The 14,152-nt window shown below is 42.0% G+C and overlaps 1 protein-coding gene across 4 annotated transcripts in view; it reads left to right on the top strand.

Annotated features, from left to right (window-relative positions):
- KIF13B (kinesin family member 13B) overlaps positions 1 to 14,152 on the top strand; it is a 199,193-nt gene that overhangs the window by 100,697 nt on the left and 84,344 nt on the right. For all 4 annotated transcript variants that reach the window (XM_054560930.2, XM_054560929.2, NM_001132835.2 and 1 more), the window contains 4 exon segments: positions 1,235 to 1,369; positions 6,244 to 6,374; positions 11,733 to 11,819; positions 13,364 to 13,554. In XM_054560930.2, the coding sequence (XP_054416905.2) occupies positions 1,235 to 1,369; positions 6,244 to 6,374; positions 11,733 to 11,819; positions 13,364 to 13,554 (544 nt within the window).

Raw genomic sequence — 14,152 nt, 5'->3', positions numbered from 1 at the left:
CCTAACTACAGAGCATCTGGTTGTGAGATCCACACCCATACCCTTATGATGTACAGATGTTCATATAGTCTATGGGTTCAGAGGCAGGCACAAACAAGGAAAGGCCCGTGCTATGAAAATAACACTTGAGTGCATATGCAAGTTTGTTTGTTTTTGGATAAATTCACCACACTGATGTTTTGAGTGCTCGCCATGTGTCCTTTGCTGTGCTAAGTGTTGGGAACACAACAGTATATAAGATAGGATCCGTGCCCGCACAGCACACAGTCCCATGTGAGAGAAATGGCCTGGTAAACAGTTACAAAGTAGAACACGTCTGCTCCAGATAGAAGAAAGAGGTATAAAATCTTTTCAGCTAACGAGAACACAGAGAATGTTTTTTTGTTTTTGTTTTTGTTTTGGGTTTTGAGATGGAGTCTCTCTCTGTCGCCCAGGCTAGAGTGCAATGGCATGATCTCGGCTCACTACAACCTCCACCTCCCGGGTTCAAGTGATTCTCCTGTCTCACCTTCCTGAATAGCTGGGATTACAGGCGCCTGCTGCCACACCTGTCTAATTTTTATATTTTTAGTAGAGATGGGGTTTCACCAGGCTGGTCTTGAACTCCTGACCTCAAGTGATCTGCCTGCCTTGGCCTCCCACAGTGCTGGGATTACAGGCATGAGCCACCACACCCAGCCCAGAGAACATTCTTAGGACTTTCAAGGACCTGGAACTTGTTTCATGCAGTGCTGGGTTTGACAGGAGTGAGAAGACATGAAGCCAGAGGGGAAGCAGGCCAGATTGAAGGGCCTTGTGATCTTTACTTAGGGAGTTTGGCCTTTATCCTGATTGAGAGGTCGCTGAAGATGTCAAGCAGGAGAGTGTATTGATCCTCCTTTGCATTTAAGAAGGATCCCGGTTGAGGAAAGTGCACACACCTTTGCTTATATATACAGAGTTAAATGAGATGAATTCAAGACATCAGATATTTTCAAGAATGAAAACTGAGAATTCACTAGTACAATTAGTTACTGTATGTAATAGACTTTATTTTTCAAAATAAAATTAGAATTAACAAAAAAATTATATAGTTTGGAAAGAGAAAAATGCAATAAATCTATAATGCCATAGCCTAAGAGAATGTATTTGAATTACAACACTATTGAATAATTGTAACATTGTAATGTAAACGCTTGGATATCTCACTGCCTCAATAGCTGTGAAATTAATACTTCTCTGATAACATTTACAGGAACGACAGAAACAGCTTGAGAGTCTTGGAATATCTCTTCAGTCTTCCGGAATCAAAGTTGGGGATGATAAATGCTTCCTTGTGAATCTGAATGCTGACCCAGCTCTGAATGAGCTTCTGGTGTACTATTTAAAGGTGAAGTAATGTGCTTTGCTACTAGATTCTTGTTACAAAATAGGACAATATTTCACAGTACTTTAGTAAATTTGGGGAAGCATGCTTACTCAGAAAAAGTTACAGAACCATCTTGGGTTTCTGGGCTCAGTTTTCTTTTTTAGTCTTTGATGCCATTCAGCCTGACAATAGAAAAAAATGATACTCTGATATTATTTCCAACAAGTTAAATAGCTTACCTACCATTATTTAATGTGATTTGTATCAGGGAATTAAGTAGATAACTTTAAAAATGGATGACTTTGAAAACTAAATGATTCATTTAGTAAGTATACGAAAGCTTTTATGGTTTATGTGAAGCACATTCTTTTGTGAGCAGTGTGTTAGCTCACAAGAAAAAAAGTATAAATAAAGTTCTTAGGACCAGTTGGTATGAAATTTATGTTTCCAGTAACTCTTAGGAAAAATTAAAAATTTGGGTTATCAATCTACTGAAAAAAAAAAAGAGTATGGGTTACTTGGAGACTGAGTGAGTCAGAGCACAGAACAGAAAAGAAGACAAATATTGGTATCCACTGAAATCTATAAATCATGGGATATATTAGTAAGGTAAGAGACAACTTCAGAATAAGCCTGAACCCTGAGACACCACACAGATTCGAGGAGTGCCCAGAATGGGCTGTGTCAAGCCCAGAGCACAAATTACTTATCATATATGATGGACTACACGACTCTAACACAGAGTTGGTAACTGTTGGCACACAGTTTCTTTCCCCTCACATGTGTGGGTTTAATGAACGTGACCAGGAAAGTAAAGCTAACAAGCTGACTATGTGGGAAACAGCTCTAAGAGAATTGTGTGGTTTCATTTCAGAAAAGCCTGGAGAGATCCTGGGGCAGTGACTCTGTCATTTTGAGAAGCCCCGTTGTTAATAAGTATCTTATATGATGTGTTGTCATGCTGTGAGTTAGGCTGTGTCTTTGATGCATACCTTCATGTGTGCATGTCTCAGGTGTTGTGGTTCAGTGGCAGCAAAGCTGGAGTAGGAGGGAGTGACCTGTCTCTAGTCTATGGCCAAGCCCTTTGCCCCCTCTAGTCTAATTCCTTTGTAAATGGAGGGAAGTGTCTCTGGCTACTTTGCCAGGTTCCTGTGAGGGTTGGAGATACAGAAGCACTTCATAAACAGAAGCACTATACAAACAGAAAAGATCCCACATTCCACTTTTTTGTTTGATACCTGTATGGTTTCTTATACACATATTATCCTTGCCTATTAAAAAATGATATATTATTGGCTGGATGTGGTGGCTCACACCTGTAATCCCAGCACTTTGGGAGGCTGAGGTGGGCAGATCACTTGAGGTCAGGAGTTCAAGACCAGCCTGGCCAACATGATGAAACTCCGTCTCTACTAAAAATATAAAAATTAGCCAGGGGTGGTGGTACATGCCTATAGTCCCAGCTACTTGAGAGGTTGAGGCAGGCCAATTGCTTGAATCTAAGAGGTGGAGGTTGCAGTGAGCTGAGATCATGCCACTGCACCCCAGCCTGGGCAACAGAGCAAGATTCTGTTTTCAAAACAAAAAAGTATTATCACATTACTTACTTTGCTTCTGAACAGTGCTGGTAGCATTCTGAGTTAGGATGTCAGCTGGGGATATTCATATGAATGTGACCAGGGAAGTAAAGCTAACGAGCTGACTACGTGGGAAGAGATGCGATGTTAGAATAGGACCTAAATATTTTGTCCTTTTCTCAGAACCAGACATTCTTTTTCTTTCCATTGTACTGTAGTTCAAATTGGTACACACAAACACACACATCAAGAAAAAACTCTGATTCATATCTGCTCCTTGACTAAAAACTTAAACAAAGAAGCTGTTTAAAGATGTTTGGAGAGTCATCAAATGTTTCTGGTCATCTTGTGTGGAGGTGTTTGGGTTCTGTTTCAGGCTGTGTGGCCAGCCCTGTTTGGCCGAGTCTGAGGCAGTGTTGATTTCTTGATTGCCCAAGCTAACCCCACAGCAAGCATATCTTCAAGACAAAGCACATTCAAAAGGATGATCTCAGTCAAAGAACAGTTTTATGGCGGAATTTGGAGGCTGAGCATTTTTTATTACTTTGCCTTCAATTCAAAAGTCAATTCAAAAGTCAATTTAGATGCTGGGCAGATGACTTCACGTCTCTGGATGACTTCAGCCACTCCATGTGTAAGTGAAGGCGTTGGATTAAAACATCTCCAAAGTTCTTTCTAGTTCCAGCTGTATAGTTCTCTTAGTCTTCTAGAATATAGAATATAACAACCCCTTTATTTATCCTGGAATTCTTTATAGTGGCATACTTCAGAATCATTATACCCATCTATCAATAAAGAGACTGAGATGCTATCCCTGCTTAACTTTATCTTATTTTGATTACCTGGGCACACAAAGGGAAATGATTGTGCATTTATTTTTATATTTTGTTAATGCCTACATATGCCAGGTCTTTGTTAAGTGCTTGGAATACAAGATGGACAATAAACCCACAGTCAGTCAGTGTCATGGAAGGAGTTAAAATAGGGCAGGGTGACAGTGGCTTTTTCCAATTGTGAGCTCAGGAAACACCTCTCTGAGGATGTGACTTTAAAAGCTGAGATAGAAATGATAAGAAATGACCCATGTCAGGATCAGGGGAACAACATTTCAGACAGAGGAAACAGCTAGTAAAAGGCAGTAGGATGGAAATAGGCTCAGTGTGCTCAAAGAACAGATGGGAGGTCGATGTAGCTGGCACATGCTCTGTGAGGGGAAGATGGTGAGCGTGGGGGTCAGAGACAGGCAGGGACAGGTTGTAGAATGCTTTGTAAGCCTGGGTAAGAATTTGGGCTTTATTGGAAGTTCAAAGAGAAGCCACTAGAAGGTGTTATTCTTACTTTTTTTTTTTTTTTTTTTGAGGTAGGGTCTCGTTCTGTCACCCAGGTGAGAGTGCAGTGGTACGATTATGGCTTATTGCAGCCTCAATCTCCTGGGCTCAAGTGATCTTCCTGCCTCATTTTTATATTTATTTATTTATTTATTTTTTGAGACAGAGTCTTGCTCTTTCGCCCAGGCTGGAATGCAGTGGCACGATCTCAGCTCACTGCAACCTCCACCTCCCAGGTTCAAGCCACTCTCCTGCCTCAGCCTCCTGAGTAGCTATGATTACAGGCATGTGCCACCACACCTGGCTAATTTTTTTTGTATTAGTAGAGACGGGGTTTCACCATGTTGGCCAGGCTGGTCTTGAACTCCTGACTTCGAGTGATCCACCCACCCCAGCCTCCCAAAGTGCTGGGATCACAGGTATGAGCCACCACACCTGGCCACAATTTTTTTTTTTTTTTTTTTTTTTTTTTTAGTAGAGACAAGGTCTCACTGTGTTGCCCGGGCTGGTCTTGATCTCCTGGGTTCAAGCGATTCTCCTGCCTTGGCTTCCCAAATTGCTGGGATTACAGGTGTAAGCTACCATGCCCACTCTTAGAAGGTTTTAAATAGGGGATGGTGTGACCAGCTGTTGTGGCAGGAGTGGAACGGAGTGGCATGCAATGGAGACACAGTAGGAAGCTCCTGTATCCACAGGCAAGAGATCCTGGAGGCTGAATCTAGGATATGGTAGTGGAGATGGGGAAAACAAGCTTATTCTTGATAGACCTTGGAGGAAAAATCTGCAAGGTTTTCCCTGATTGACATGGGGTGGGTATGGGCTTGTAAGAGAAAGAAAGAGTACTCAAGAATTGTATCTAAGCTTTTCAGTTGACTGACTGGTGGTGGTAGTGCCATCCATTATTATTGGAGAAAGAAATAGACTTCTGTTGGGTTAGGGGAGATGGGAGCAAGAGTTTAGCTTTGGCCCTTGTTCCCTTTGATGTATCTTCAGACATCCAAGTTGTGTCAAGTAGGCTGAGTAGGCAGAAAATAATAGTGGCTGAGGCTGGGCACAGTGGCTCACATATGTAATCCCAGTACTTCGGGAGGCTGAGGTGGAAGGATTGCTTGAGCTCAGGCGTTTGAGATCAACCTGAGCAACATAGTGAGACCCTGTCTCTACAAAAAATTTAAAAAAATTAGTTGGTCAAGGTGGTGGTGCCTGCCTGTGATCTCAGCTACTCAGAGGCCGAGACAGGAAGATTGCTTGAGCCCAAGAGGGTAAGGTTTAGTGAGCATGGATAGTGTCTCTGCACTCCAGCCTGGGTGACAGAACAAGACCCTGTCTCAAAAAAAATAAATGAATAAAAAATAAGTGACTAAGACTGCAATAGTGGTTGTGGAGGTGGGGAAAAAAATGGAACTAAAGTATGTAGCTCCAGGGTGGGGATAGAGATGTAGTTTATTTGTAGATGGCGTTTAAAGCCATAGGAGTAGATGAGTTAGTTTAGGTCAGGGTCAGCCATCTACTTTTCACAGGCCAAATCTCGCTCCCTTCCTGTTTTTGTTTCAACCATACCTGGCTTCATTTGCTTTTAAAACATCTTTTAGGCCAGGCATGGTGACTCACGCCTGTGAGGCCGAGGCAGGTGGATCACTTGAGGTCAGAAGTTTGAGACCAGCCTGGCCAACATGGTGAAACCCTGTCTGTGCTAAAAATACAAAAAAATGAGCTGGGCATGGTGGTGCATGCCTGTAATCCCAGCTACTCGGGAGGCTGAGGCAGGAGAATCGATTGAACCTGGGAGGCGGAGGTTGCAGTGAGCCAAGATTGCACTGCTGCCCTCCAGCCTGGGGGGATAGAGTGAGACTCTGTCTCAAAAATAAAATAAAAATAAAAAAAATTTTAGCAAAGGTAATAGGACAATATAAGAGGGCTCAGTGTAAACGATTTCAATTGTGTACATGTAAGAATACAGTATTAATCAGTGAATTTGATTTTTTCTTAGGAACATACATTGATAGGGTCAGCAAATTCCCAAGATATCCAACTGTGCGGCATGGGAATTCTTCCTGAACACTGCATTATAGACATCACGTCAGAAGGCCAGGTTATGCTGACTCCTCAGAAGAACACCAGGTAACATACTTGAATTGGTGTTTATATCACAAGAGTTTTTCAGAGGAAGAAAGTACTCTAGTGGCGACAGTGGCCTTTGTTGCTTTTAAGTTGACCACATTAAGTAATCCAGTTGGTTGGGTGGGCCCCTTACATTTAGCTTTAATGCCTCTCACACCCATTCCTTCCTCTCTATACCCACTGCCATGGCCTTACATATTTAGGCCCTCATCAAGTCTTGATCAGAGCCCCTGCCAGCACCATGAGCTGCCTCCTGGTTCACTCGCCACAGCCCTAGAAGGCTTTCCTCTGTTTGTGATAGAAAATCCTTTATAGCCCCCCAGTTTATCTCCTTCTCCTCTGCACCTGCCAGTCCTTTGACCTGCTAACTCCTGTTGGGTCTGCAGGGTTAAGTGCTGCCATGATCTCCTGCGGGGAGGTCCCTGTTTGGTCTGAATGCAGTGCCCTTAGGAGGTATGGGACCATCCCCCTGTTGTGGAAGTGCTTCTTAGTGTCTGCCTGTGGGCTGTGAACCCTTATTACCCCATTAGACCGTGAGCTGCTTGAGGACAAGGGCCTTTCTTTTTTTGATTCTCCATTCCTGGCGCATAATATGAGACTAGTACACAGGAACTTACTACACCATCGAGGAATGAAGGGGCTGCACATTTTATGAATGACACGTTTGTCACTGTTTCCTTCAGCTATAGAGCTGTTATCCACTGTTACGGAGTTGGAAGTATAACAGTCTATAACTGTTACAGACAGTGGTTAACGGAATTATGTTGACCTTTCAAATGCTGATTTGTTTCATTTTATGATGTCAAAAAATCATTAATATCACTGATTTTATCCATAAACTCTTCAAGTATTGAGACACTATCAAGCTGTGGGGAAGGATCAAATGAGAAAACAGGAGCAGAAGCTGGTGTGGCCCTCACAGCTGTGTTGTGCTGTTCTCTAATGAGGCCATAAATAATCACACAGAACCCCAGCCTCAGGCAAGGGTTCTCTAAGACCAGGATACAATAAGACAGAGCAGGCCACGTCGTCATCGTTTCGTTTAAGCACAGACAAAAACATGGTCACCGTGCCACCCAAAGAATACCCTTCTCTGAACCAATGTGAGTGACTCCTACTTCTTCACCAATTACAGCGTTATTCTGTTCTAGCCTGAACCCATGGATACGATTTTGTGAAATACCCATTCATAGGATTACTCCCACTTTCTGACAGTACCCGGCATATGTGGAGCCCCTACGTCGTTAAATTCTCTCTGAAGTCATCCACCCAGAGCCAAAATCTTAGAACAGTTTCTTTCTCACACCGGCTCCCTGCCTCCCCTCCCCTCTTCCCCTCTTCCCCTCTACCCTCTTCTCTGCCCCACTTCCTCCTCTCCCCTTCCCTTCTCCCGATCCCTTCCCTCCTTTCTTTCCCTCTTCTTGACAGGGCCTTATTCTGTCACCCAGGCTGGAGTGCAGTGATGCAGTCATAGCTCACTGCAGCCTCCAAGTTCTCAGCTCAAATGATCCTCCCACCTCGTCCTCCTGAGTAGCTGGGACTACAGGCGTGTGTCACCACACCCACCTAATCTTTTAAAAACTTAGTTTTGTAGTTACAGGGTCTTGATATGTTGCCCAGATTGGCCTTGAACTTCTGGGCTCAAATGATCCTCCCTCCTTGACCTCACAAATTACTGGATTACAGGCATAAACTACTGTGCCTGGCCAAGATCCAGTTACTCTTAGTGTGTAAAAACCTGCATCATGAATGAAATCTAGATAGGAAATAAAATTTTGCATGTATGCATACACATAAATCACGAATACTGTATCGCCAGGTAAATGCTCCATAGCTTTACAGAGTTTAAAGAAACTAAGATACTCTAGGTTGGGGTGATTGGCATCTCTTACAGAGGAAGTAGAAACCCAGCTGGGCTTGAATGACAAAGTAAGAGTAGGAGGATGAGAGGAATGGGAACCTTTCTCCAGGTTGTAGGACTGATAGGAGCCGGATTTGGAGGAAGAGTTGATCATGTGTAGTGTACAGAAAATAAGCCTTTTCTTTTTTTTTTTTTTTTTTGGCAGGAGTTAAGAGGCCTTCCTTGTGGGAGGAAGAGCCTTTAATGTAAAGTTAAAAAAATTGTACTTGATATCCTGTATCTTAATAAACAAGTCCTTCAGCAGGAGAAGGGCATGACGACACTGGTGTCCCAGGATTATCAGTGTTACCATGCTATGCATACTCTAATTATTTCCCGCCCTTCCAAATTCTTCTCTTAGTGGTATTCTACCCACCACTTCTGTTGAATGCCATCTTCACGATAAGCAGCACAGTGGAACTGGTAAATTTTCCTTATATTGATAGGATGTGATCATTTTCCTTGCTATGGGAAGTTACAGAAGACTTTAATATAGGTCTCATTTCTCATTACTGATATCAGGAGATGTTTCTAGAGTCTGGTTGTTTGGTTATTTTCATTCACGTAGATTGAACATATTTGTTTTTGTTGTATATTGCTACCATCTTTTCATTATTGGCTGTAATGGTTCCCTGTTTACTCCTTAATATACTATGGAACAAATTTAGAACTTTTAAAAATGGAGGTTATGAATTGATCTCTAATACTTCATACCATAAGCATCTTAAGTAACTGCATAGCACTTGGAACTTTGAAAAATGGGGGATAATAATCTATTATACAGGCATACGTTGGAGACTTTGCAGGTTCAGACTTCCACAATGAAGCAAATATCATAGTAAAGCAAGTCATACAAATTTTTGATTTCCCAGTGCATATATAAGTTAGGTTTATACTATAGTCTACTAATTGTGCAATAGCATTGTATCTTAATATACTTTCCTTAATTTAAAAATACTTTGCGGCTAGGTGCGGTGGCTCACATCTCTAATCCCAGCACTTTGAGAGGCTGAGGTGGGCAGATCACTTGAGGTCAGGAGTTCATGACTAGCCTGGCCAACATGGCAAGACCCTGTCTCTACTAGCCAGTAATCCCAGCTACTCGAGAGGTTGAGGCAGGAGAATCGCCTGAACCTGGGAGGCAGAGGTTTCAGTGAACCGAGATTGCACCACTACACCCCAGCCTGGGCAACAGAGAGTGAGACTGTGTCTCAAAAAAATTTTTTTTAATTAAAAACTTTGTTGCTAAAAAATCACTGCTGGAGCCTTCAGCAGGGGGTAGCCTTTTTGCTGCAGGAAGGTCTTGCCTCCATGTTGGTGGCTGCTCACTGATCAAGGTGGTAGTTCTGCTGAAGGTTGGGATGGCTGTGGCAATTTCTTAAAATACAGCAGTGAAGTTTGCCACATTGATTGACTTTGTCTTTCAAGAGCGATTTCTCTGTAGCATGCGTTGCTGTTTGGTAGCATTTTACCCACGGTAGAACTTCTTTTCAAAATTGGAATCAGTCTTCTTCAACCCTGACATTGCTTTATCAACTAAGTTTCTGGAATATTCTAAACCCTCTGTTGTCATTTCAGCAATGTTCGCAGCATCTTCACCAGGAGTAGATTCCATCTCAAGAAACCACTTTCTTTGCTTATTCATAAGAATCAACTTACCCACTAATGTTTTATCTTGAGGTCACAGCAGTTCAGCCACGTCTTCAGGCTCCACTTCTTATTCTAGCTGTCTTGCTATTTCCACCACACCTGCATTTACTTCCTCCCCTAAAGTCTTGAACCCCCGAAGGCATCCATGAGTGTTGGACTCCTTCCAAATTCCTGTTAATGTTGATATTTTTACTTCCTCCTCTGAATAACAAATGTTCTTAATGGCATCTTAGAATGGCGAATCCTTTCCAGAAGGTTTTTAACTTACTTTGCCAAGATCCATTTGAGGAATCACTGTCTATAGCAGCTATAGCCTTATAAAATGTATTTTTTAAATAATAAGACTTGAAAGTGAAAATTCTTGATCCATGGGCTGCAGAGTGGATGTTGTGTTATCAGGCATGAAAACAACATTCATATCCTTGTACATCTCCATCAGAGCTCTTGGGCGATCAGGTGCATTATCAATGAGCAGTAATATTTTGAAAGGAATCTTCTGAGCATTAGGTCTCAACAGTGGGCTTAAAATATTCAGCAAACTGTGATGTAAACAGACGTACTATCATCCAGGCTTTGTTCCATTTACAGAGCTGATTTAGCATAATTCTTAAGGGCCCTAGGATTTTCAGAATGGTCAATAAGCATTGGCGTCAACTTAAAGTCACCAGCTACATTAGCCCCTAAGAGAATCAGCCTGCCATTGAAGCTTTGAAGGCAGGCATTGACTTCTCTTCTCTAGCTAAGAAAGTTTTAGATGACATCTTCTTCCAATAGAAGTCTGTTTCATCTACATCGAAAATCTCATCAGTGATCTTGCTGCAGCTTCTCCATCAGCACTTGCTGCTGCTTCACCTTGCACTTTTATGTTACAGAGGTGGCTTTCCTTAAACCTCATGAACCGACCTCTGCTAGCTTCCAACTTTTCTTCTGTTGCTTCCTCACTTCTCTCAGTTCATAGAATTAAAGAGAGTTAGGACCTCGCTCTGGATTAGGGTTTGGTTGAGGGAATATTGTGGCTGGGTTGATCTTCTATCCAGACCACTGAACTTTCTCCATATCAGCAGGAAGACTGTTCGGCCTTATCTAAATTCATGTAGTCACTGGAGAAGCACTTTTAATTTCCTTCAAGAGCTTTTCATGTGCACTCACAGCTTGGCCAACTGTTGGTACAGGAGGCCTGGCTTTTCATCCTGTCTTGGTTTTCGATGTGATTCCTCACTGAGCTTAATTATTTCCACCTTTTGAGAGATGTGTGACTCTTTCACTTAAACAGTTAGAGGTTATTGTAGTTATTAATAAGCCTAATGTCAATATGGTTGTGTCTCGGGAAATTAAACAGACCCGAGGAGAGAGAGAGAGTAAAAACCCATACTACATTTATTAAATTTACCATTTTACATGGGTGCAGTTCACGATGTTCCAAAAACAATTAGAGAGGTGAGGTCAAAGGTCCCTGATCACAGACCTCCATGACAGATGTGAAGTGAGCACGTGCTGTTTGGAAAGTATCTCCCGTAGCCTTGCTTAACATAGGATAGCTACAAACCTTCAGTTTGTGAAAAATGTGATATCTGCAAAGCACAATGAAGCAAAGCACAGTAAAATGAGATGTGCCTGTGCTTTGTACCATAAACATTTTAGGTGAATCAGCAAAGGAGTAAATGCAGATATTAAAATTCACCAAGAACAGGTTGTATTTGGGGAAATTATTGTTTTCCCTAGTAACTATATCTCTATGTTATTGGGAAATTAAAGCAGAAGACATGATACTGTACTCATCATTCACGTTTGATCTCTTCTCCTTACAGAACATTTGTAAATGGGTCATCTGTCTCCAGTCCAATACAGCTACACCATGGGGACAGGATATTATGGGGAAACAACCATTTCTTCAGGTATGATGTTGTTCATGTCCCTTAAGGAGATTGTTGAAGATTGTGCTCTGAAATAGAAAATACATATTAAAAAGTAAACCTATCTCTACAACAATTATGTTACTGTGTGTGTGTGTATATATTTGCTGCATGTATATTATGTGTGTGTGTGTGTGTGTGTGTGTGTGTGTTCATTCACTGTGTATGGTCTAAACCCTAGGGACATATAAACAATATACTCTGGAAAAATACTGAGTTTACCTACATAGTTTTTCCCTTTTATTTCCCACTGGAAGATGATTCTTTTGCCATGTGGTGTAAGAATTTATTAATGTTTTTCTGACGTGTTTATCTTTTTATTTTTTTTTTATGGAAACGTAGTCGTGGTTTTAGTTTCCTTATCTATAGAATAAGGTTGGTATTTCTTTTAGGAATTCTTTTCAGCTCTAAGTCATGGCAAATTTTACTGTAATGGGTTAGACAGATCATTTATTTCCCTGACAGAACCAGAAATCTAAAGGAACATGGTTGTTAGTGTTGGCTAAGCCTCTCAAAACAAGTCATGGCCAAAGTCTGGTCACTGTCTTGGCATCTCTCTATGGCCTGAAGTTGGCCATGCTGCACTGCCGTCAAAGCAGCATTCAGGTACAGGAAGAAAAAGGAGAACCGTAGCTGCGCTAGCCCTGACTGTCCTGTTCATCCATAAAAACAGAAAAGTCTTCCCAGAGTCGCCAGCAATCTTCTCCTTCTGTCTCCTTTGCTAGAATTTGCCTCTTAGCTGCAAAGGGGGCTGAGAAAGAGTGTGTCTCACCTGGGGCTGTACATGAGGTTTCCCAAACAAAATTGATGTAGCGTTGACAAGGCAGGCAGGCTGAATATTGTAAAAAGTTAACATCCTGGTCTCTTGTTATTGTCACTGGTCAGTGTGCTCCAGATGTCATACTGACTTTTCTGTAACTAACAGAGATCCTTTGCCATGGGCCAGTGATATTTTGGTTACTGAGAAAAGGGTAGATGGGCACAAAGAGCATGGAGCATTTTTTCCTTCCTAAATTAAATGACGTGTAAACTGCTTTGCTTTGTGTTCAAAACCCTCATCGTTTGGATTAAGCTGATCTTTCCAGCTTTAGCTCTAGTGTGCTATACAAATTTTGAATATACCGTTGTTTTACTCATTTCTCCAGGGAATATGAACATTTTCATTTTCACATCTTTTCCCACGCTGTTCCCTCTATCCTGCTTTCTCCTTATCCATGAAGACTTAGTTCAAATGATTTCCTCCTGTCGCACCTTCCTTTATCACCTTGCTCTGAAAGCGTCCTCAGCTTTCCTTTAACTCTGAGCTTGTCATAGGCGTGTGGCCTAGTGTCATACTTTCTGTTGTAAGTTTTTGCTGGCACATGAGTGTCTTATTTCTACGACTCGATTATCAACTTCCTGAGTACAGTAATTGCCTTGTACTTACATGGTATCCACTTGGCTTCTAACAGATGCCAGTACTTAATGAATGACATGAATAAGTGCCTATCTTAACTTCAGAAAATAATACTCTTTTTCCCACCAAGACTCAATTTGCCTAAAAAGAAAAAGAAAGCAGAACGAGAGGATGAGGACCAGGATCCCTCCATGAAGAACGAGAACAGTTCTGAGCAGCTGGATGTAGACGGAGACTCCTCCAGCGAGGTGTCCAGTGAAATTAACTTTAATTACGAATACGCACAGATGGAGGTCACCATGAAGGCCCTGGGCAGCAATGGTGAGCAAGTCGGGCGTGCACTTGAGAATCAGTTCCAGTTGGTAGAGACTGAGGTGGGAAGATCGCTTGAGCCCAGGAGTTCCAGGCTGCAGTGAGCTGAGATTGTGCCTGTGAATAACCACCACTCTTAAGCCTGGGCAACATAGCAAGACCTTCTCTCTTTAAAAAAAAAAAAAAAAAGATGGTAGAGTTTTAAAAATGTTTATGATTGGGGCCTTTTAAATGTTAACAAAAAGGAAAATCTTTATGTTGCTGTTCTCTGTATTTTGTGTCTTTGGCTTTAATTTATATTTATCAAAATGTTCTGCCTCAATATGCAGTCAGATCATTTTGTTCTCATGGATAGAATCTCTCTTGTTTATTTTAATTTTTCAGAGAGAGTCTTGCTCTGTCGCCCAGGCTAGAGTGCAGTGGCACGATCTCGGCTCCCTGCAACCTCTGCCTCCCAGGTTCAAGTGATTCGATTCTCCTGCCTCAGCCTCCTGAGTAGCTGGGATGACAGGCATGCATGCCACCATGCCTGGCTCACTTTTGTATTTTCAATAGAGACAAGGTTTCGCCATGTTGGCCAGGCTGGTCTCAAACTCCTGACCTCAGG

The sequence above is a fragment of the Pongo abelii genome, chromosome 7, assembly GCF_028885655.2.
Source record: "Pongo abelii isolate AG06213 chromosome 7, NHGRI_mPonAbe1-v2.0_pri, whole genome shotgun sequence".
Classification (NCBI taxonomy): Eukaryota; Metazoa; Chordata; class Mammalia; order Primates; family Hominidae; genus Pongo; species Pongo abelii.
Note: the sequence above shows the minus strand (reverse complement) of the source record. Positions and strands in the feature narration are given on the sequence as shown.